The following is a 24887-nucleotide window of genomic DNA, read 5'->3' as shown; positions in this document are numbered from 1 at the left end:
TGTAAGTCGCTTTGGATAAAAGCGTCTGCTAAATGACATGTAATGTAATATTAAATAACAACAATCATTTTCACATCAAAAGTTCAATATGTTCCAAAAAATGAAACAAAAGAAAAACCTCTTTACCTGTTTTTGTATTCAATGTATTTATAATATTATAATATAATGTATGTGCAATTATTATAATTTAATAGTAAAAGCCATGTCAATAACATCGTTGGAGACGTTGAAATACGTAACGTCTTATTTTGAAGCGCTACCGGAAGCAGACCTTACTCACCCGGAAGTTGTTCTGAGTCTCAATTGAAGCTCGTTGAATGAAGTCTAACGTTTCTTTTCTGGGTCAGAACATTATTTAAAGGTAAGGAATAATTTCTCACGTCTTATCTCTGATCTTACCTCTTATCTTATCTTCCACCGGAGAGGAAAGAATGACTTTGAACCGCCTTCTGAGCCGAGGAGTCGGTGACGGTCCGCTAGCTGGATGCTAGCTGGATGCTAGTACCACAGAACTGAGTGAAGTACTAGTACCACAGAACTGAGTGAAGTACTAGTACCACAGAACTGAGTGAAGTACTAGTACCACAGAACTGAGTGAAGTACTAGTACCACAGAACTGAGTGTAGTACTAGTACCACAGAACTGAGTGAAGTACTAGTACTACAGAACTGAGTGAAGTACTAGTACCACAGAACTGAGTGAAGTACTAGTACCACAGAACTGAGTGAAGTACTAGTACCACAGAACTGAGTGAAGTACTAGTACCACAGAACTGAGTGAAGTACTAGTACCACAGAACTGAGTGAAGTACTAGTACCACAGTACTGAGTGAAGTACTAGTACCACAGAACTGAGTGAAGTACTAGTACCACAGAACTGAGTGAAGTACTAGTACCACAGAACTGAGTGAAGTACTAGTACCACAGAACTGAGTGAAGTACTAGTACCACAGAACTGAGTGAAGTACTAGTACCACAGAACTGAGTGAAGTACTAGTACCACAGAACTGAGTGAAGTACTAGTACCACAGAACTGAGTGAAGTACTAGTACCACAGAACTGAGTGAAGTACTAGTACCACAGTACTGAGTGAAGTACTAGTACCACAGAACTGAGTGAAGTACTAGTACCACAGTACTGAGTGTAGTACTAGTACCACAGTACTGAGTACTAGTACCACTGAGAAGTGAAGTACTAGTACCACAGAACTGAGGAAGTACTAGTACCACAGAACTGAGTGAAGTACTAGTACTACAGAACTGAGTGAAGTACTAGTACCACAGAACTGAGTGAAGTACTAGTACCACAGAACTGAGTGAAGTACTAGTACCACAGAACTGAGTGAAGTACTAGTACCACAGAACTGAGTGAAGTACTAGTACCACAGAACTGAGTGAAGTACTAGTACCACAGAACTGAGTGAAGTACTAGTACCACAGAACTGAGTGAAGTACTAGTACTACAGAACTGAGTGAAGTACTAGTACCACAGAACTGAGTGAAGTACTAGTACCACAGAACTGAGTGAAGTACTAGTACCACAGAACTGAGTGAAGTACTAGTACTACAGAACTGAGTGAAGTACTAGTACCACAGAACTGAGTGAAGTACTAGTACCACAGAACTGAGTGAAGTACTAGTACCACAGAACTGAGTGAAGTACTAGTACCACAGAACTGAGTGAAGTACTAGTACCACAGAACTGAGTGAAGTACTAGTACCACAGAACTGGGTGAAGTACTAGTACCACAGAACTGAGTGAAGTACTAGTACCACAGAACTGAGTGAAGTACTAGTACCACAGAACTGAGTGAAGTACTAGTACCACAGAACTGAGTGAAGTACTAGTACCACAGAACTGAGTGAAGTACTAGTACCACAGAACTGAGTGAAGTACTAGTACCACAGAACTGAGTGAAGTACTAGTACCACAGAACTGAGTGAAGTACTAGTACCACAGAACTGAGTGAAGTACTAGTACCACAGAACTGAGTGAAGTACTAGTACCACAGAACTGAGTGAAGTACTAGTACCACAGAACTGAGTGAAGTACTAGTACCACAGTACTGAGTGAAGTACTAGTACCACAGAACTGAGTGAAGTACTAGTACCACAGAACTGAGTGAAGTACTAGTACCACAGAACTGAGTGAAGTACTAGTACCACAGAACTGAGTGAAGTACTAGTACCACAGAACTGAGTGAAGTACTAGTACCACAGAACTGAGTGAAGTACTAGTACCACAGAACTGAGTGAAGTACTAGTACCACAGAACTGAGTGAAGTACTAGTACCACAGAACTGAGTGAAGTACTAGTACCACAGAACTGAGTGAAGTACTAGTACCACAGAACTGAGTGAAGTACTAGTACCACAGAACTGAGTGAAGTACTAGTACCACAGTACTGAGTGAAGTACTAGTACCACAGAACTGAGTGAAGTACTAGTACCACAGAACTGAGTGAAGTACTAGTACCACAGTACTGAGTGAAGTACTAGTACCACAGAACTGAGTGAAGTACAGTACAGACTGAGTGATACTAGTACCACAGAACTGAGTGAAGTACTAGTACCACAGAACTGAGTGAAGTACTAGTACCACAGTACTGAGTGAAGTACTAGTACCACAGAACTGAGTGAAGTACTAGTACCACAGAACTGAGTGAAGTACTAGTACCACAGAACTGAGTGAAGTACTAGTACCACAGACTGAGTGAAGTACTAGTACCACAGTACTGAGTGAAGTACTAGTACCACAGAACTGAGTGAAGTACTAGTACCACAGAACTGAGTGAAGTACTAGTACCACAGAACTGAGTGAAGTACTAGTACCACAGAACTGAGTGAAGTACTAGTACCACAGAACTGAGTGAAGTACTAGTACCACAGAACTGAGTGAAGTACTAGTACCACAGAACTGAGTGAAGTACTAGTACCACAGAACTGAGTGAAGTACTAGTACCACAGAACTGAGTGAAGTACTAGTACCACAGAACTGAGTGAAGTACTAGTACTACAGAACTGAGTGAAGTACTAGTACCACAGAACTGAGTGAAGTACTAGTACCACAGAACTGAGTGAAGTACTAGTACCACAGAACTGAGTGAAGTACTAGTACCACAGAAATGGGTGAGTACTAGTACTACAGAACTGAGTGAAGTACTAGTACCACAGAACTGAGTGAAGTACTAGTACCACAGAACTGAGTGAAGTACTAGTACCACAGAACTGAGTGAAGTACTAGTACCACAGTACTGAGTGAAGTACTAGTACCACAGAACTGAGTGAAGTACTAGTACCACAGAACTGAGTGAAGTACTAGTACCACAGAACTGAGTGAAGTACTAGTACCACAGTACTGAGTGAAGTACTAGTACCACAGAACTGAGTGAAGTACTAGTACCACAGAACTGAGTGAAGTACTAGTACCACAGAACTGAGTGAAGTACTAGTACCACAGAACTGAGTGAAGTACTAGTACCACAGAACTGAGTGAAGTACTAGTACCACAGAACTGAGTGAAGTACTAGTACCACAGAACTGAGTGAAGTACTAGTACCACAGAACTGAGTGAAGTACTAGTACCACAGAACTGAGTGAAGTACTAGTACCACAGAACTGAGTGAAGTACTAGTACCACAGAACTGAGTGAAGTACTAGTACCACAGAACTGAGTGAAGTACTAGTACCACAGTACTGAGTGAAGTACTAGTACCACAGAACTGAGTGAAGTACTAGTACCACAGAACTGAGTGAAGTACTAGTACCACAGAACTGAGTGAAGTACTAGTACCACAGAACTGAGTGAAGTACTAGTACCACAGAACTGAGTGAAGTACTAGTACCACAGAACTGAGTGAAGTACTAGTACCACAGAACTGAGTGAAGTACTAGTACCACAGAACTGAGTGAAGTACTAGTACCACAGAACTGAGTGAAGTACTAGTACCACAGTACTGAGTGAAGTACTAGTACCACAGTACTGAGTGAAGTACTAGTACCACAGTACTGAGTGAAGTACTAGTACCACAGAACTGAGTGAAGTACTAGTACCACAGAACTGAGTGAAGTACTAGTACTACAGAACTGAGTGAAGTACTAGTACCACAGAACTGAGTGAAGTACTAGTACTACAGAACTGAGTGAAGTACTAGTACCACAGTACTGAGTGAAGTACTAGTACCACAGAACTGAGTGAAGTACTAGTACCACAGAACTGAGTGTAGTACTAGTACCACAGTACTGAGTGAAGTACTAGTACCACAGAACTGAGTGAAGTACTAGTACCACAGAACTGAGTGAAGTACTAGTACCACAGAACTGAGTGAAGTACTAGTACCACAGTACTGAGTGAAGTACTAGTACCACAGAACTGAGTGAAGTACTAGTACCACAGAACTGAGTGAAGTACTAGTACCACAGTACTGAGTGAAGTACTAGTACCACAGTACTGTGAGTGAAGTACTAGTACCACAGAACTGAGTGAAGTACTAGTACCACAGTACTGAGTGAAGTACTAGTACCACAGTACTGTGAGTGAAGTACTAGTACCACAGAACTGAGTGAAGTACTTTGTGTTTCCAGGTGTCATGGCTCAAGTCTCCATCAACCAGTACCTGCAGCAGGTGAGCCTGCAACACGTTTCACTGCGCAGCATTTAAGCAGCTCTTCTTCGTTGGTGTTTCACTGCGCAGCATTTAAGCAGCTCTTCTTCGTTGGTGTTTCACTGCGCAGCATTTAAGCAGCTCTTCTTCGTTGGTGTTTCACTGCGCAGCATTTAAGCAGCTCTTCTTCGTTTGTGTTTCACTGCGCAGCATTTAAGCAGCTCTTCTTCGTTGGTGTTTCACTGCGCAGCATTTAAGCAGCTCTTCTTCGTTGGTGTTTCTCCGCTGCAGGTTAACGAGGCTATCGACAACCACGAGGGCTCCTTCTGCTCCGAGCTGCTCTCCTTCAAGCACCCCCACGTGGTCAACCCCCGGCTGCAGGTGAGGCCCCGCCCCCTCAGGTACACGGCCCGGGCTGCTGGGAGACTCAGTGTGTGTGTGTCTGTGTGTGTGTGTGTGTGTATGTTATAGCTGGCCAGTCCAGAAGAAAAATGTCAGCAGCTTCTGGAGCCGCCGTACGACGAGATGGTCGCTGCCCACCTGAGGTAGGACGACCGGCCAGGTGTGTGTGTGTGTGTGTGTGTGTGTCCACGGAGGACGTAACCGTAGCAACAGGGCTGTGTTTGTGTCTCAGGTGTATCTACGCTGTGTCCAATCACGACTTCGTGGAAGCCTACAAGTTCCAGACACTCGTCGTACAATATCCTTCATCACACGCACACACACACACACACATACATACACACACATACACACACACATACACACACACAGACACACACACATACACTGTTAAGAGAGACGCGTACGTGAACCGATTCGGTCGCCTCGGGTGGGAGACGGAAAGAAAAGTCACGCCGCTTCTTCTCGTGTAGGGAAACCGGGGGAGGAGAGGAGCGGGGGGGGACGAGACGGGAGAGGAGAGATGGAGAGGAGGGGGGGAAAGGTTTGAGGTGCGAGTCGGCTCACACCGGGTACTTTATTGAGGGAAATAATCGTGCTCTAAGGACAGACGTGTAGCAAACTGTTGTAAAAGCACGTCGGCGGCGCCCAGGCGCAGCGCGTCACCGCGCGCTGCTAACCTGTCGCACTGGAGAGGACGCGGGTCCACGGGTCTCGATGCCCGGCCTCTCTTCTGACGATCGGCCCCGGTCACGGTATCCTCGCCTTACGCTTCGAGGGGGAGAGGGAAACTCGGCGAGGGCGAAGACCGAGTTAAGGGGGAGAGGAGGCGGAGATCAGTAACTCCCTCTATATGATTCTGCGATCGTTCGGGCCTGATGAGCGACGCGCGTGCACCTCGACAGTGGTTGCTGTTTGGCTCGGCGCGCGACACCCCTAGATGATGTCAGATCGATCTCCGCGGAGAGAAACGCTGTGTATTCAATTATCTGGTCTCCTCCCAGCCCGCTCGAGGGTACAAGGCTCGTAGAGCGGCTGGCGGGACACTTATTAATATTCTTATTCTTAGGACAAACTCCATGACGAGGACTCAGTGTTACGAGTCCTCTCTTGGTCCCAGAACCAACCACGGCTCGGCCGAGACGGGGTCTACCGGCTGCAGCGATATCTCTCTTTAGTACAAAATGTCAGTTACCAGTGTGTGAGGAATCAGTATGTGCCCTGAGTGACTGGGGTCAGTGGGTGTAGCCGTGTAGATGTCGCTCAGACTCACCTCGGGGGCGGCGGGGGTCCGCTCTCGGGTCTCCGCCTTTGGTCTCCTCGGGTGGGTCGACAGGTGAAGAAATAGGGCTCACAAAAAAGTAGGTCCACGAACCGAATGTAAAGTTTAAGACTGCAAGGCAGCCAAGTATTTTATTCAAAAAAAGAAGAAAGAAATAAACAAAGTACAATTATAAGTGAGTTCCCTCTCGGGAGCCTGACGCAAAAGTCACAAGAACTCAAAAACTCTCTTTTTCTTCAGCCCCCTCTTTCTTCTGTTCGTCACCTTTATACCCTCGGCTCCTCCCACTTTTACCGGATATCCGTCCCTCTTTGGGGTGCTGATGGGGGGTTCATCCCCCCCCCCTCTCTTCCTGAGAGGTTCTGGAGAGACTCTCTGTCCCACATCAAAGAGGGGGACCGTTGTCTTCTCTTATCTCTCAGGCACTTAGGGTCCCCTCTTTATGATCCTTTCAGACTTGGTGAGACTTCCCGATGCCAGTGACATCAAACACACTCTAACCGGGGGTCAGGATACAGAACATATTGGGAGACATATATTACATTATCATATCACAGACCATTGATCTACAGGCAGGTTAACACACATGAATCCAGGCTGGTGTTTATTCACTCCGCAATACATCCTCCTTAGCCCATATGGTGCGGATATGAGCTCCGGACACACAATCAAACAGGTCTTCATTTGAATATCACCAGAGGTGCAATGTTTACATCTGGTGTCGGCGTGGGGCCCTGAGTGAGTTCAGACAGAGGGTCACTGGTTGTAAACGCCAAAGATGACCACTCAGGACCCTTGTTCTGTCACACCTGGCCCTCTGCTTATCGTCCCAGCGATGGCCTCGACGCTTTCATTTGACCTTACAGCCACTCTCCCTGTCGGCCGGCCTGATGGATGCCTTGTTGCTTTCCTGTTGTTGTAGTCTAATGGAACTGGGGTCCCCTTTGATCTGTTTTATTACTCACATTCCGCATTCACTTTTCCCGGCCTGGTCTACTCTTGCTAATCCCAGAAAAATTCGCATTTATTTGTCCCACTTCTAACAACACACACACACACAGACACACACATACATACACACACACACACACACACACACACACACACATACACACACACACACACACACACACACACAGACACACACATACACACATACACACACACACACACATACACACACACACACACACACACACACACATACACACACACACACACACACATACACACACACATACACACACACACACACACACACACCCCCCATCAGTCGTGGTCTCTCCTTGACCGATCACGTCCTTCATGAGGGCCTTCCAGTCCCACAAAGAAGAGAACTGGTGAGCACTGAGGGAGCTCCACTGTGTGTGTGTTACTGTGTGTTACTGTGTGTGTGTGTGTGTGTGTGTGTGTGTGTTACTGTGTGTGTGTGTGTGTGTGTGTGTGTGTGTGTGTGTGTCTTAGGGCTCTGCCGGTGATGTTCACTGTCACACTGGATCTCAGGATATTCGCCAACAATGTAAGAAAACATACACAGAGACTGATCCGAGGTCAGCTGCTGCCGGGGTGACTTTTGACCTGTGTGTGTGTGTGTGTGTGTGTGTGTGTGTGCAGGCGGAGCAGCAGCTGCAGAAGAAGGGCAAAGGTCAGCCGGGGGAGATGTTGGAGAAAGCAGCCGAACAGCTGATGAGCTGCTTCAGAGTGTGTGCCAGCGACAAGTCAGTACACACACACACACACACACACACAGTACACACACACAGTACACACACACACACACAGTACACACACACACACACACACACACACACAGTACACACACACAGTACACACACACACACACACAGTTCACACACACAGTACACACACACACACACAGTACACACACACGTGAGACCAGCAGCTGACCCAGTGTAACCCTCTCTGGTTCTGGTTCTGCTCTGGTTCCCTCAGTCGAGCCGGGCTGGAGGACTCCAAGAAGTGGGGGATGATGTTCCTGAGCAACCAGCTGTTCAAGATCTACTTCAAGGTCCGAGTCCTGAATGAGACCCTGAATGAGACCGAGTCCTGAATGAGACCCTGAATGAGACCGAGTCCTGAATGAGACCCTGAATGAGACCGAGTCCTGAATGAGACCGAGTCCTGAATGAGACCGAGTCCTGAATGAGACCGAGTCCTGAATGAGACCCTGAATGAGACCGAGTCCTGAATGAGACCGAGTCCTGAATGAGACCGAGTCCTGAATGAGACCCTGAATGAGACCGAGTCCTGAATGGGACCGAGTCCTGAATGAGACCGAGTCCTGAATGGGACCGAGTCCTGAATGGGACCGAGTCCTGAATGAGACCGAGTCCTGAATGGGACCGAGTCCTGAATGAGACCGAGTCCTGAATGGGACCGGGTCTTGATTGGGACCGAGTCCTGAATGGGACCGAGTCCTGATTGGTCCCTGCCTCCTCAGATCAATAAGCTGCACCTGTGTAAGCCTCTGATCAGAGCCATCGACAGCTCCACCCTGAGGAGCGACTACAGCCCGGCCCAGAAGGTCACCTACAAGTACTACGTGGGCCGCAAGGCCATGTTCGACAGCGACTTCAAGCCAGGTCCGGACCCAGACCGCCATGTGGACCAGCACCACCGTGTGGACCAGGACCACCGTGTGGACCAGCACCGCCACGCGGGGTACTGATGACGTGTGTCTCTGCAGCCGAGGAGTTCCTGAGCTACGCCTTCCTGCACTGCCACCGGGTCAGCCAGAGGAACAAGAGGATGGTGCTGCTCTACCTGCTGCCCGTCAAGATGCTGCTGGTGAGACCTCCAGACCCCGAGACCACTAGACCTCCAGACCCCGAGACCACTAGACCTCCAGACCACTAGACCTCCAGGCCACTAGACCTCCAGACCACTAGACCACTACAGGCCTCTAGACCGGGTCAGCCAGAGGAACAAGAGGATGGTGCTGCTCTACCTGCTGCCCGTCAAGATGCTGCTGGTGAGACCTCCAGACCCCGAGACCACTAGACCTCCAGACCCCTAGACCTCCAGACCCCGAGACCACTAGACCTCCAGACCACTAGACCTCCAGACCACTAGACCTCCAGACCCCGAGACCACTAGACCTCCAGACCCCGAGACCACTAGACCTCCAGACCACTAGACCTCCAGACCCCGAGACCACTGGACCTCCAGACCCCGAGACCACTAGACCTCCAGACCACTAGACCTCCAGACCACTAGACCTCCAGACCCCGAGACCACTAGACCCCGAGACCACTAGACCACTAGACCTCCAGACCACTAGACCTCCAGACCCGAGACCACTAGACCTCCAGACCCCACCAGACCCCGAGACCACTAGACCTCCAGACCCCGAGACCACTAGACCTCCAGACCACTAGACCTCCAGACCCCGAGACCACTAGACCTCCAGACCCCGAGACCACTAGACCTCCAGACCACTAGACCTCCAGACCACTAGACCTCCAGACCCCGAGACCACTAGACCTCCAGACCCCGAGACCACTAGACCACCAGACCCCGAGACCACTAGACCACCAGACCCCGAGACCACTAGACCACTAGACCTCCAGACCACTAGACCTCCAGACCACTAGACCTCCAGACCACTAGACCTCCAGACCCCGAGACCACTAGACCTCCAGACCACTAGACCACTAGACCACCAGACCACTAGACCTCCAGACCACTAGACCACCAGACCCCGAGACCTAGACCACCAGACCTCCAGACCACTAGACCCCTAGACCACCAGACCCCGAGACCCCGAGACCACTAGACCTCCAGACCACTAGACCACCAGACCCCGAGACCACTAGACCACCAGACCACTAGACCCCGAGACCACTAGACCACCAGACCCCGAGACCACTAGACCTCCAGACCACTAGACCACCAGACCCCGAGACCACTAGACCTCCAGACCACTAGACCTCCAGACCCCGAGACCACTAGACCTCCAGACCACTAGACCTCCAGACCCCGAGACCACTAGACCTCCAGACCCCTAGACCACCAGACCCCGAGACCACTAGACCACTAGACCACCAGACCCCGAGACCACTAGACCACTAGACCACCAGACCCCGAGACCACTAGACCTCCAGGCCACTAGACCTCCAGACCACTAGACCACTACAGGCCTCTAGACCGGGTCAGCCAGAGGAACAAGAGGATGGTGCTGCTCTACCTGCTGCCCGTCAAGATGCTGCTGGTGAGACCTCCAGACCCCGAGACCACTAGACCTCCAGACCCCTAGACCACTAGACCACTAGACAACTACAGACCACTTCAGACCTTGTTAGACCACTTCAGACCACGTTAGACCAGCTCAGACCGGACTAGCCCAGTCCTGAAGGCCGCGTGTTGTTCCAGGGTCACATGCCGACTCATCAGCTCCTGAGGAAGTACGACCTCATGCAGTTCGCCGACGTCACTAAATCTGTGAGGTAAGCAGTCAGTAACAGGAAGTGACATCATCGAGCTGCCAGGTGACCTCGCAGTGACCTCGCGGTGACCTCACAGTGACCTCGCGGTGACCTCACAGTGACCTCGCGGTGACCTCGCAGTGACCTCACGGTGACCTCGCGGTGACCTCAGGGTGACCTCGCAGTGACCTCGCGGTGACCTCAGGGTGACCTCGGGGTGACCTCGCAGTGACCTCAGGGTGACCTCACAGTGACCTCAGGGTGACCTCGCGGTGACCTCAGGGTGACCTCACAGTGACCTCGCGGTGACCTCAGGGTGACCTCGCAGTGACCTCACAGTGACCTCGCGGTGACCTCAGTGACCTCACAGTGACCTCGCGGTGACCTCAGGGTGACCTCACAGTGACCTCACGGTGACCTCAGGGTGACCTCACAGTGACCTCGCGGTGACCTCGCAGTGACCTCACAGTGACCTCACAGTGACCTCAGGGTGACCTCACAGTGACCTCGCGGTGACCTCGCGGTGTGTTTCAGTGAGGGGAACCTCCTGCTGCTCAACGCAGCTCTGGCCCAGCACGAGACCTTCTTCATCCGCTGTGGCATCTTCCTCATCCTGGAGAAGCTGAAGATCATCACCTACAGGAACCTCTTCAAGAAAGTGTGAGTCTAGCGCCTCCTGGTGGATCCCACCGGTACTGCAGCCAGAGATATGATAGTCTAGCGCCTCCTGGTGGATCCCACCGGTACTGCAGCCAGAGATATGATAGTCTAGCGCCTCCTGGTGGATCCCACCGGTACTGCAGCCAGAGATATGATAGTCTAGCGCCTCCTGGTGGATCCCACCGATACTGCAGCCAGAGATATGATAGTCTAGCGCCTCCTGGTGGATCCCACCGGTACTGCAGCCAGAGATATGATAGTCTAGCGCCTCCTGGTGGATCCCACCGGTACTGCAGCCAGAGATATGATAGTCTAGCGCCTCCCGGTGGATCCCACTGGTACTGCAACCAGAGATATGATAGTCTAGCGCCTCCTGGTGGATCCCACCGGTACTGCAGCCAGAGATATGATAGTCTAGCGCCTCCTGGTGGATCCCACCGGTACTGCAGCCAGAGATATGATAGTCTAGCGCCTCCCGGTGGATCCCACCAGTACTGTAACCAGAGATATGATAGTCTAGCGCCTCCTGGTGGATCCCACCGGTACTGCAGCCAGAGATATGATAGTCTAGCGCCTCCCGGTGGATCCCACCAGTACTGCAACCAGAGATATGATAGTCTAGCGCCTCCTGGTGGATCCCACCGGTACTGCAGCCAGAGATATGATAGTCTAGCGCCTCCCGGTGGATCCCACTGGTACTGCAACCAGAGATATGATAGTCTAGCGCCTCCCGGTGGAGCCCAGCGGCCCTGGGGGTCTGGGGGTCTGGCTCCGGTCCTGACCCAGCTGCTGGTTGCAGGTACCTCCTGCTGAGGACTCACCAGCTTCCTCTGGACGCCTTCGTGGTGGCGATGAAGATGATGCAGCTGGACGACGTGGACCTGGACGAGGTGCAGTGCATCCTGGCCAACCTGATCTACATGGTGAGCTCACACACACACACACACACACACACACAGAGACACACACACAGAGACACACACACACACACACACACACACACACACACACACACACACACACACAGAGACACACAGAGACACACACAGAGACACACACACACACACAGACACACACAGAGACACACAGACACACACACACACACACACAGAGACACACACAGAGACACACACAGAGACACACACACAGAGACACACACACACACAGACACACACAGAGACACACACACACACACACACAGACACACACACAGAGACACACACAGAGACACACACAGAGACACACAGACACACACACACACACACACACACACACAGAGACACACACAGAGACACACACAGACACACACAGACACACACACAGAGACACACACAGACACACACACACACACACAGAGACACACACACAGACACACACAGACAGAGACACACACAAACACACACACAGACACACACACACAGACACACACACACAGACACACACAGACACACACAGACACCACGTGTGTCCTGTCTCCTCAGGGTCACATCAAAGGTTACATCTCCCACCAGCACCAGAAGCTCGTGGTCAGTAAACAGAACCCGTTCCCGCCGCTCTCCTCCGTCTCCTAGACTACGTTACCCACAATGCCCTCTGGCTCCTTGAATGGTTTTGTACTGTAAACATGTGAATAAACTGCTGGTTTCTACACGTGTTGAACTTCTTCTCCACACGCATGATGATCTGGAGGCTGTGGCTGGTGCATTGTGGGTAATGCAGTCCGTCCATCTCAAACACTGAAGATCATCGTCACTCAAAGAATGTTCAATAGTTTGTTAAGTTGGACAAAAGATTTGATAGTTTTATTAAACTTTACATCTTTATTTCCACAATGTGTGTGTCTGTGTGTGTGTGTGTGTGTGTGTGTCTCTATGTGTTTGTGTGTGTCTCTGTGTGTGTGTCTCTGTGTGTGTGTCTCTGTGTGTGTGTGTTCTTTGAGGTTTAAAGCTTTTCAAAGAGACATCAGTCACAAAGAAACAGGAAGCTGACATTTACACAGGAACAGCTTCCTGTTTCACAATAAAAGCCTCCAGGAACAGCTGAACTCGTCCATATTCCCTGGTCAATAATCTTTCGTGTGATTCAGCCGACACTCGTCATCTGTTAAAATATTTATTATGAACAAAGAGGAACATCGGGGCAAAAACTGCTGAGTCATCATTTACTACAACGTGTTGAAGAAGACTTTCAGGGGGGGACCATCAGCGGTCCTGGTGGACCTGGGGGGTCATGGGGTCCTGGTGGACCTGGGGGGTCATGGGGTCCTGGTGGACCTGGGGGGTCATGGGGTCCTCCGGGTCCTGGTGGACCTGGGGGGTCATGGGGTCCTGGTGGACCTGGGGGGTCCTCGGGGTCCTGGTGGACCTGGGGGGTCCTGGTGGACCTGGGGGGTCATGGGGTCCTGGTGGACCTGGGGGGTCATGGGGTCACCTGGGGTCATGGGGTCTCATGGGGTCCTCGGGGTCCTGGTGGACCTGGGGGGTCATGGGGTCCTGGTGGACCTGGGGGGTCCTGGTGGACCTGGGGGGTCCTGGTGGACCTGGTGGACCTGGGGGGTCATGGGGTCCTCGGCCTCCTCCAGCCTGGGTCTGATCCAGCTCAGGTACCGGGACAGTTTGGTGAACACCAGACCGCCGCCGGTCGGCGCCGCCATCAGCAGCCCGGTGAGGAACGCCGTCCCCCGCTCCACCGTGGCCACCGCCGTGCCCGGCAGGAGGCCGTCGACCTCTGACCTGGACGGGCGCTCAGACCTCCCTGAAGGTCCATCATGGCTCCCTAAAGGTCTGTTCTGGTTCCCTGAAGGTATATTCTGGTTCCCTAAATGTCCGTTCTGGTTCCCTAAAGGTATATTCTGGTTCCCTAAATGTCCATTCTGGTTCCCTAAAGGTATATTCTGGTTCCCTAAATGTCCGTTCTGGTTCCCTAAAGGTATATTCTGGTTCCCTAAAGGTATATTTTGGTTCCCTAAATGTCCGTTCTGGTTCCCTAAAGGTGGGTTCTGGTTCCCTGAAGGTCCGTTCTGGTTCCCTAAAGGTCGGTTCTGGTTCCCTGAAGGTCGATTCTGGTTCCCTGAAGGTCTGTTCTGGTTCCCTGAAGGTGGGTTCTGGTTCCCTGAAGGTCCGTTCTGGTTCCCTGAAGGTGGGTTCTGGTTCCCTGAAGGTGGGTTCTGGTTCCCTGAAGGTCCGTTCTGGTTCCCTGAAGGTGGGTTCTGGCTCCTCATGCAGAACATCTTGTTGCTGAGTGGATGTGAGACGTTCTCCTGGGCGCGGCACTCGTCCAGCGTCATGTAGACCAGTTCCTGTGTCCGCGCGCCGCCGCGCCTCGTGGCCACGCCCGTCCTCCCAGAATGCATTAGGATATTTTCGCTGAAGTCCTTGTCAGGCAGACAGAGGTGGATGGAGGCGGGGCCAAAGGAAAGGGGGCGGGCCAGCTGGAGGAGGGCGAGGTCGTTGTCTTGTCGATCTGGACGGAAACCGTTGTGGACGTGAAGCGCCCGGACGGGGACGAGCGCCTCGCCTAGAAGACGAGAAGACGAGACACGTCGGCTAACGTCGGCCGGCGGCGCGGCGTTCGGGGAACGCGCTTCTTACCGGCGACCACCATGAAGCTGGAGGGTCGGAGGTCGGGCGGCGAGCCGGCCAGCAGGCAGCGGGCGGCGGTCAGGACGGAGCGGCGCCCCAGCACCACGCCGCCACACAGCTCCGCCCCGCCGCTGCTCAGCAGCGACACCTGGGGCGGCGAAACAAACGCGCTGAGAAGGAGGAGGAGCGACCGCCGCCTCGCTGCCATTGGCCGACGCCTCTCACCTGCCAGGGCCCGCCGGGCGGCGTGGCGCCGAGGCCGCCGGGAAGCCGTCCGCAGGGGAACGCCGCTGAGGACACAGACACGTGGTGAGCGCTCTGCGGGAGCCGGTCGGGGAGCGGCGCTCTGCCTCGCACCTTCAGGGCGGCAACTCCGCCCGTCGGTCTGGAGTTTGAATCCCGACACGCAGGAGCAGCGGAAGGAGCGCGAGGACGGCGAGCACAGCTGGTGGCACGCCGCCGGGCCGCCGGTCGGGCATCCGGAGAGCTCTGCAACGTTCCACACGTCATCACTGAACTCACTGGGTTCACGGCGGCCCCGCCCCCTTATGGAGGCGGGGCTTACGGCGCGGTCCAAACCTGCTGCAACGACGGGCGACGTGGAGGCCGGCGCTCCTCCGAGCTCACAGGCCGGTCCGTGGTGGGGGGCGGGGCAGGAGCAGTTGAACCCGCCCACTGCATCGGTGCAGCGCCCCCCGTGGAGACAGGGGGCGGAGTCACACTGGTCCCCGTCTGGACCAATCAAAGCTCACAGGTAAATGTTTCTTGTAATGTTTGTCATTGTATAAAACGGATCTTAAACATTTTGAGTAGAAGAAGAAATGTTTAATGTTTAATGTTTATTGTTTAATGATTAATGTTTGATATTTAATATTTAATGATTAATGTTTAATGTTTGATATTTAATATTTAATGATTAATGTTTATTATTTAATGATTAATGTTTAATATTTAATGATTAATGTTTATTATTTAATTTTTAATGTTTGATATTTAATATTTAATGATTAATGTTTAATATTTAATGATTAAAGTTTAATGTTTAATATGTAATGTTTAATGATTAATATTTAATGATTAAAGTTTAATATTTAATGTTTAATATTTAATGATTAAAGTTTAATGTTTAATATGTAATGATTAATATTTAATGATTAAAGTTTAATATTTAATATTTAATGTTTAATGTTTAATATTTAATGATTTACTCACCGACGTAAACGGACCAGAAGGCGACCTGCAGAGAAATGACTCGTTACCGGCAGGATCACATGGAGTATTGGGTATGGTTATTGGGTATTGATTATTGATTCTCGGTTATTGGTTATTGATTAACGGTTATTGATTATCGGTTATTGTTGTTTGGTTATTGGTTATTGATTATCGGCTATTGGTTATTGATTATTGGTTATCGGTTATTGGTATGGTATCGGTGGGGGTCTGACCGCCTTGTCCTGGTCCTCAAAGTACTCTCGCGCCTCCTCGTAGTCGCACTTCTCCTCGTGACACTCCCGCTCCAGGTCCCCCTGAAGGATCTCCTCCAGGAGGAACATGTTGGCCCGCCGAGACCTCAGGAACACCTGGTGCTGAGGGGGGAGGAGCACTGCACACAGGTAGGAACACACACACACAGGTATGAATACACACACAGGTATGAATACACACAGGTAGGAACACACACACAGGTAGGAACACACACAGGTATGAATACACACAGGTAGGAACACACACACAGGTAGGAACACACACAGGTATGAATACACACACAGGTATGAATACACACAGGTAGGAACACACACACAGGTAGGAATACACACAGGTAGGAACACACACAGGTATGAATACACACACAGGTAGGAACACACACACAGGTATGAATACACACACAGGTATGAATACACACAGGTAGGAACACACACACAGGTATGAATACACACACAGGTATGAATACACACACAGGTAGGAACACACACACAGGTATGAATACACACACAGGTATGAATACACACACAGGTATGAATACACACACAGGTATGAATACACACAGGTAGGAACACACACACAGGTATGAATACACACAGGTAGGAACACACACACAGGTAGGAACACACACACAGGTATGAATACACACACAGGTATGAATACACACAGGTAGGAACACACACACAGGTAGGAACACACACAGGTATGAATACACACAGGTATGAATACACACACAGGTAGGAACACACACACAGGTATGAATACACACACAGGTATGAATACACACAGGTAGGAACACACACAGGTAGGAACACACACAGGTATGAATACACACACAGGTAGGAACACACACACAGGTATGAATACACACACACAGGTAGGAACACACACAGGTAGGAACACACACAGGTATGAATACACACACAGGTAGGAACACACACAGGTATGAATACACACAGGTAGGAACACACACACAGGTATGAATACACACACAGGTAGGAACACACACAGGTATGAATACACACACAGGTAGGAACACACACAGGTATGAATACACACACAGGTAGGAACACACACACAGGTATCAATACACACAGGTAGGAACACACACACAGGTATGAATACACACAGGTAGGAACACACACACAGGTATGAATACACACACAGGTAGGAACACACACACAGGTATGAATACACACACAGGTAGGAACACACACACAGGTATGAATACACACAGGTAGGAACACACACAGGTAGGAACACACACAGATATGAATACACACACAGGTATGAATACACACACAGGTAGGAACACACACAGGTATGAATACACACAGGTAGGAACACACACAGGTATGAATACACACACAGGTAGGAACACACACACAGGTATGAATACACACACAGGTAGGAACACACACAGGTATGAACACACACACAGGTATGAATACACACACAGGTAGGAACACACACACAGGTATGAATACACACACAGGTAGGAACACACACACAGGTATGAATACACACACAGGTAGGAACACACACACAGGTATGAATACACACACAGGTAGGAACACACACACAGGTATGAATACACACACAGGTAGGAACACACACAGGTATGAATACACACACAGGTAGGAACACACACAGGTATGAATACACACACAGGTAGGAACACACACACAGGTATGAATACACACACAGGTATGAATACACACACAGGTAGGAACACACACACAGGTATGAATACACACACAGGTAGGAACACACACACAGGTATGAATACACACACAGGTAGGAACACACACACAGGTATGAATACACACAGGTAGGAACACACACACAGGTATGAATACACACACAGGTAGGAACACACACACAGGTAGGAACACACACAGGTAGGAACACACACAGGTATGAATACACACAGGTAGGAACACACACACAGGTATGAATACACACAGGTAGGAACACACACACAGGTATGAATACACACACAGGTAGGAACACACACACAGGTATGAATACACACAGGTAGGAACACACACACAGGTATGAATACACACAGGTATGAATACACACACAGGTATGAATACACACACAGGTAGGAACACACACACAGGTATGAATACACACACAGGTAGGAACACACACACAGGTATGAATACACACACAGGTAGGAACACACACAGGTATGAATACACACACAGGTAGGAACACACACACAGGTATGAATACACACAGGAAGGAACACACACAGGTATGAATACACACACAGGTATGAATACACACAGGTATGAATACACACAGGTATGAATACACACACAGGTATGAATACACACAGGTATGAATACACACACACAGGTAGGAACACACAGGTATACAGTGTATGAATACACACAGGTATGAATACACACAGTGTATTATAACACACACAGGTATGTATTATAACACACACAGTGTATTGTAACACACACAGGTATACATTGTGTATTATAACACACACAGGTATACATTGTGTATTGTAACACACACAGGTATACAGTGTATTGTAACACACAGGTATACAGTGTGTATTATAACACACAGGTATACATTGTGTATTGTAACACACACAGGTATACAGTGTATTGTAACACACACAGGTATACAGTGTGTATTATAACACACACAGGTATACATTGTGTATTATAACACACAGGTATACATTGTGTATTATAACACACACAGGTATACATTGTGTATTATAACACACACAGGTATACATTGTGTATTATAACACACACAGGTATACATTGTGTATTATAACACACAGGTATACAGTGTGTATTATAACACACAGGTATACAGTGTGTATTATAACACACAGGTATACAGTGTGTATTATAACACACACAGGTATACATTGTGTATTATAACACACAGGTATACATTGTGTATTATAACACACACAGGTATACATTGTGTATTATAACACACACAGGTATACAGTGTGTATTATAACACACAGGTATACATTGTGTATTATAACACACAGGTATACATTGTGTATTATAACACACACAGGTATACAGTGTGTATTATAACACACAGGTATACATTGTGTATTATAACACACACAGGTATACATTGTGTATTATAACACACAGGTATACATTGTGTATTATAACACACAGGTATACAGTGTGTATTATAACACACACAGGTATACATTGTGTATTATAACACACAGGTATACAGTGTGTATTATAACACACACAGGTATACATTGTGTATTATAACACACACAGGTATACATTGTGTATTATAACACACACAGGTATACAGTGTGTATTATAACACACAGGTATACAGTGCGTATTATAACACACACAGGTATACAGTGCGTATTATAACACACACAGGTATACATTGCGTATTATAACACACAGGTATACAGTTGTGTATTATAACACACACAGGTATACATTGTGTAATAAAACACACAGTGTGTATTATAACACACAGGTATACATTGTGTATTATAACACACACAGGTATACAGTGTGTATTATAACACACAGGTATACAGTGTGTATTATAACACACACAGGTATACATTGTGTATTATAACACACACAGGTATACATTGTGTATTATAACACACAGGTATACATTGTGTATTATAACACACAGGTATACATTGTGTATTATAACACACACAGGTATACATTGTGTATTATAACACACACAGGTATACAGTGTGTATTATAACACACACAGGTATACATTGTGTATTATAACACACAGGTATACATTGTGTATTATAACACACAGGTATACAGTGTGTATTATAACACACAGGTATACATTGTGTATTATAACACACAGGTATACATTGTGTATTATAACACACACAGGTATACATTGTGTATTATAACACACACAGGTATACATTGTGTATTATAACACACAGGTATACATTGTGTATTATAACACACACAGGTATACAGTGTGTATTATAACACACACAGGTATACAGTGTGTATTATAACACACACAGGTATACATTGTGTATTATAACACACAGGTATACAGTTGTGTATTATAACACACACAGGTATACATTGTGTATTATAACACACAGGTATACAGTGTGTATTATAACACACACAGGTATACAGTGTGTATTATAACACACACAGGTATACATTGTGTATTATAACACACAGGTATACAGTGTGTATTATAACACACACAGGTATACAGTGTGTATTATAACACACAGGTATACATTGTGTATTATAACACACACAGGTATACATTGTGTATTATAACACACAGGTATACAGTGTGTATTATAACACACACAGGTATACAGTGTGTATTATAACACACACAGGTATACATTGTGTATTATAACACACACAGGTATACATTGTGTATTATAACACACACAGGTATACATTGTGTATTATAACACACACAGGTATACATTGTGTATTATAACACACACAGGTATACAGTGTGTATTATAACACACAGGTATACAGTGTGTATTATAACACACACAGGTATACATTGTGTATTATAACACACAGGTATACAGTGTGTATTATAACACACACAGGTATACAGTGCGTATTATAACACACACAGGTATACAGTGTGTATTATAACACACACAGGTATACAGTGTGTATTATAACACACACAGGTATACAGTGTGTATATTATAACACACAGGTATACAGTGTGTATTATAACACACACAGGTATACAGTGTATTATAACACACACAGGTATACAGTGTGTATTATAACACACACAGGTATACAGTGTGTATTATAACACACACAGGTATACATTGTGTATTATAACACACACAGGTATACATTGTGTATTATAACACACACAGGTATACAGTGTGTATTATAACACACACAGGTATACAGTGTATTATAACACACAGGTATACAGTGTGTATTATAACACACAGGTATACAGTGTGTATTATAACACACACAGGTATACAGTGTATTATAACACACACAGGTATACAGTGTGTATTATAACACACACAGGTATACATTGTGTATTATAACACACACAGGTATACATTGTGTATTATAACACACAGGTATACAGTGTGTATTATAACACACAGGTATACATTGTGTATTATAACACACAGGTATACATTGTGTATTATAACACACACAGGTATACAGTGTGTATTATAACACACACAGGTATACAGTGTGTATTATAACACACACAGGTATACAGTGTGTATTATAACACACAGGTATACATTGTGTATTATAACACACAGGTATACATTGTGTATTATAACACACACAGGTATACAGTGTGTATTATAACACACACAGGTATACAGTGTATTATAACACACAGGTATACAGTGTATTATAACACACACAGGTATACAGTGTGTATTATAACACACAGGTATACATTGTGTATTATAACACACACAGGTATACAGTGTGTATTATAACACACAGGTATACATTGTGTATTATAACACACACAGGTATACATTGTGTATTATAACACACACAGGTATACAGTGTGTATTATAACACACACAGGTATACATTGTGTATTATAACACACACAGGTATACAGTGTGTATTATAACACACACAGGTATACATTGTGTTATAACACACACAGGTATACATTGTGTATTATAACACACACAGGTATACATTGTGTATTATAACACACACAGGTATACAGTGTGTATTATAACACACACAGGTATACATTGTGTATTATAACACACAGGTATACATTGTGTATTATAACACACAGGTATACAGTGTGTATTATAACACACACAGGTATACATTGTGTATTATAACACACAGGTATACAGTGTGTATTATAACACACACAGGTATACAGTGTGTATTATAACACACACAGGTATACAGTGTGTATTATAACACACACAGGTATACATTGTGTATTATAACACACAGGTATACATTGTGTATTATAACACACACAGGTATACAGTGTGTATTATAACACACACAGGTATACAGTGTGTATTATAACACACACAGGTATACATTGTGTATTATAACACACACAGGTATACAGTGTGTATTATAACACACAGGTATACAGTGTGTATTATAACACACAGGTATACAGTGTGTATTATAACACACACAGGTATACAGTGTGTATTATAACACACAGGTATACAGTGTGTATTATAACACACACAGGTATACAGTGTGTATTATAACACACACAGGTATACATTGTGTATTATAACACACACAGGTATACAGTGTGTATTATAACACACACAGGTATACATTGTGTATTATAACACACACAGGTATACATTGTGTATTATAACACACACAGGTATACAGTGTGTATTATAACACACACAGGTATACAGTGTGTATTATAACACACACAGGTATACATTGTGTATTATAACACACAGGTATACAGTGTGTATTATAACACACACAGGTATACAGTGTGTATTATAACACACACAGGTATACAGTGTGTATTATAACACACACAGGTATACATTGTGTATTATAACACACACAGGTATACATTGTGTATTATAACACACACAGGTATACAGTGTGTATTATAACACACAGGTATACATTGTGTATTATAACACACACAGGTATACATTGTGTATTATAACACACACAGGTATACATTGTGTATTATAACACACACAGGTATACATTGTGTATTATAACACACACAGGTATACATTGTGTATTATAACACACACAGGTATACAGTGTGTATTATAACACACACAGGTATACATTGTGTATTATAACACACACAGGTATACATTGTGTATTATAACACACACAGGTATACATTGTATTATAACACACACAGGTATACAGTGTGTATTATAACACACACAGGTATACATTGTGTATTATAACACACACAGGTATACATTGTGTATTATAACACACAGGTATACAGTGTGTATTATAACACACAGGTATACATTGTGTATTATAACACACACAGGTATACAGTGTGTATTATAACACACACAGGTATACATTGTGTATTATAACACACACAGGTATACATTGTGTATTATAACACACACAGGTATACATTGTGTATTATAACACACAGGTATACATTGTGTATTATAACACACACAGGTATACATTGTGTATTATAACACACAGGTATACATTGTGTATTATAACACACACAGGTATACATTGTGTATTATAACACACACAGGTATACATTGTGTATTATAACACACACAGGTATACAGTGTGTATTATAACACACAGGTATACAGTGTGTATTATAACACACAGGTATACAGTGTGTATTATAACACACACAGGTATACAGTGTGTATTATAACACACACAGGTATACATTGTGTATTATAACACACACAGGTATACAGTGTGTATTATAACACACACAGGTATACATTGTGTATTATAACACACACAGGTATACAGTGTGTATTATAACACACACAGGTATACATTGTGTATTATAACACACACAGGTATACATTGTGTATTATAACACACACAGGTATACATTGTGTATTATAACACACACAGGTATACATTGTGTATTATAACACACACAGGTATACATTGTGTATTATAACACACACAGGTATACATTGTGTATTATAACACACACAGGTATACATTGTGTATTATAACACACACAGGTATACATTGTGTATTATAACACACACAGGTATACAGTGTGTATTATAACACACACAGGTATACATTGTGTATTATAACACACACAGGTATACATTGTGTATTGTAACACACACAGGTATACAGTGTGTATTGTAACACACACAGGTATACAGTGTGTATTATAACACACACAGGTATACAGTGTGTATTATAACACACACAGGTATACAGTGTGTATTATAACACACACAGGTATACATTGTGTATTTAGCATTGTAATGGTTTAATTGAATAAACACTCCAGGTATTATCACTATTATGTATTTATAAGAATAAACACTGGAGTATTATATTTATTATAATAACACGTATTATAGTCCTGGTTTATTTATGAGAATAAGTCATAATTCTTAAACTATAAACATGAACTCGATTAGTTTTCTACGTCCCGTTTAACTTGTCCTCATGTTTCTCGGTTTGATTTCATGTTTTCCGGCCTGATCGGTTCCTATAAAGATGATTGATCGACACGCTGAAATCTGGTCGACGACGCAGAAGCTTCTAGAAGGACCTCAGAGGTCAGAGGTCCCAGGTCTTACCTTGGCCTCGGGTGAGAACCTGAAGGAAGCCGACGAGGAGGTAGAGACACGGAAGAGACGCCGCCATGATGCTGACCGCCATGACATTGCCCCCCCCCCCCCCAACAGGTCGCTGTC

At 46.1% G+C, this 24887-nt stretch overlaps 2 protein-coding genes across 10 annotated transcripts; one reads left to right on the top strand and one right to left on the bottom strand.

Annotated features, from left to right (window-relative positions):
• Positions 1–271: 271 nt before the first annotated feature.
• On the top strand, positions 272–13038 carry pcid2 (PCI domain containing 2). The gene is made up of 15 exons (XM_056431248.1): positions 272–361; positions 4582–4622; positions 4893–4982; positions 5073–5146; positions 5236–5301; positions 7584–7625; positions 7750–7804; positions 7900–8003; positions 8239–8314; positions 8747–8888; positions 8993–9093; positions 10678–10751; positions 11265–11390; positions 12190–12313; positions 12872–13038. The coding sequence occupies exons 2-15, from the start codon at positions 4587–4589 to the stop codon at positions 12959–12961; spliced, it is 1200 nt and encodes a 399-aa protein (XP_056287223.1). The 5' UTR covers positions 272–361; positions 4582–4586; the 3' UTR covers positions 12962–13038.
• Positions 13039–13488: 450 nt separating this feature from the next.
• LOC130204478 (vitamin K-dependent protein Z-like) lies at positions 13489–24865 on the bottom strand. 9 transcript variants are annotated; one of them, XM_056431237.1, is made up of 11 exons: positions 24771–24865; positions 16417–16574; positions 16184–16208; positions 15551–15703; positions 15329–15460; positions 15197–15261; positions 14981–15119; positions 13930–14906; positions 13847–13891; positions 13664–13783; positions 13489–13609 (listed from the first exon to the last, which is right to left on the bottom strand). In XM_056431237.1, exons 1-11 carry the CDS (start codon positions 24850–24852, stop codon positions 13592–13594), a joined length of 1914 nt encoding a protein of 637 aa, XP_056287212.1. In that variant the 5' UTR covers positions 24853–24865; the 3' UTR covers positions 13489–13591. The 9 variants fall into 9 exon arrangements, with proteins under 9 accessions (XP_056287212.1, XP_056287214.1, XP_056287213.1 ...); XM_056431239.1 differs by having other exon boundaries at positions 13664–13800; positions 13865–13891; XM_056431238.1 differs by having other exon boundaries at positions 13664–13754; positions 13865–13891.
• Positions 24866–24887: the final 22 nt, after the last annotated feature.

Source organism: Pseudoliparis swirei, chromosome 14 (assembly GCF_029220125.1).
Source record: "Pseudoliparis swirei isolate HS2019 ecotype Mariana Trench chromosome 14, NWPU_hadal_v1, whole genome shotgun sequence".
Lineage (NCBI taxonomy): Eukaryota > Metazoa > Chordata > Actinopteri > Perciformes > Liparidae > Pseudoliparis > Pseudoliparis swirei.
This window is presented reverse-complemented; position numbering and strand designations above follow the sequence as displayed.

Bases quoted from the DNA above. Each gene is read 5' to 3' on its own strand.
- pcid2 (XM_056431248.1), top strand. From the start codon at position 4,587: ATGGCTCAAGTCTCCATCAACCAGTACCTGCAGCAG. The intron at 7,805-7,899 runs GTAAGAAAACAT...GTGTGTGTGCAG, and splicing joins TCAGGATATTCGCCAACAAT to GCGGAGCAGCAGCTGCAGAA. The intron at 11,391-12,189 runs GTGAGTCTAGCG...TGCTGGTTGCAG, and splicing joins AGGAACCTCTTCAAGAAAGT to GTACCTCCTGCTGAGGACTC.
- LOC130204478 (XM_056431232.1), bottom strand. From the start codon at position 24,852: ATGGCGGTCAGCATCATGGCGGCGTCTCTTCCGTGTCTCTACCTCCTC. The intron at 15,120-15,196 runs GTGAGAGGCGTC...TCGCCGCCCCAG, and splicing joins CGCCCGGCGGGCCCTGGCAG to GTGTCGCTGCTGAGCAGCGG. The intron at 13,784-13,846 runs GACCCCATGAGA...CCAGGACCCCAT, and splicing joins AGGTCCACCAGGACCCCGAG to GACCCCCCAGGTCCACCAGG.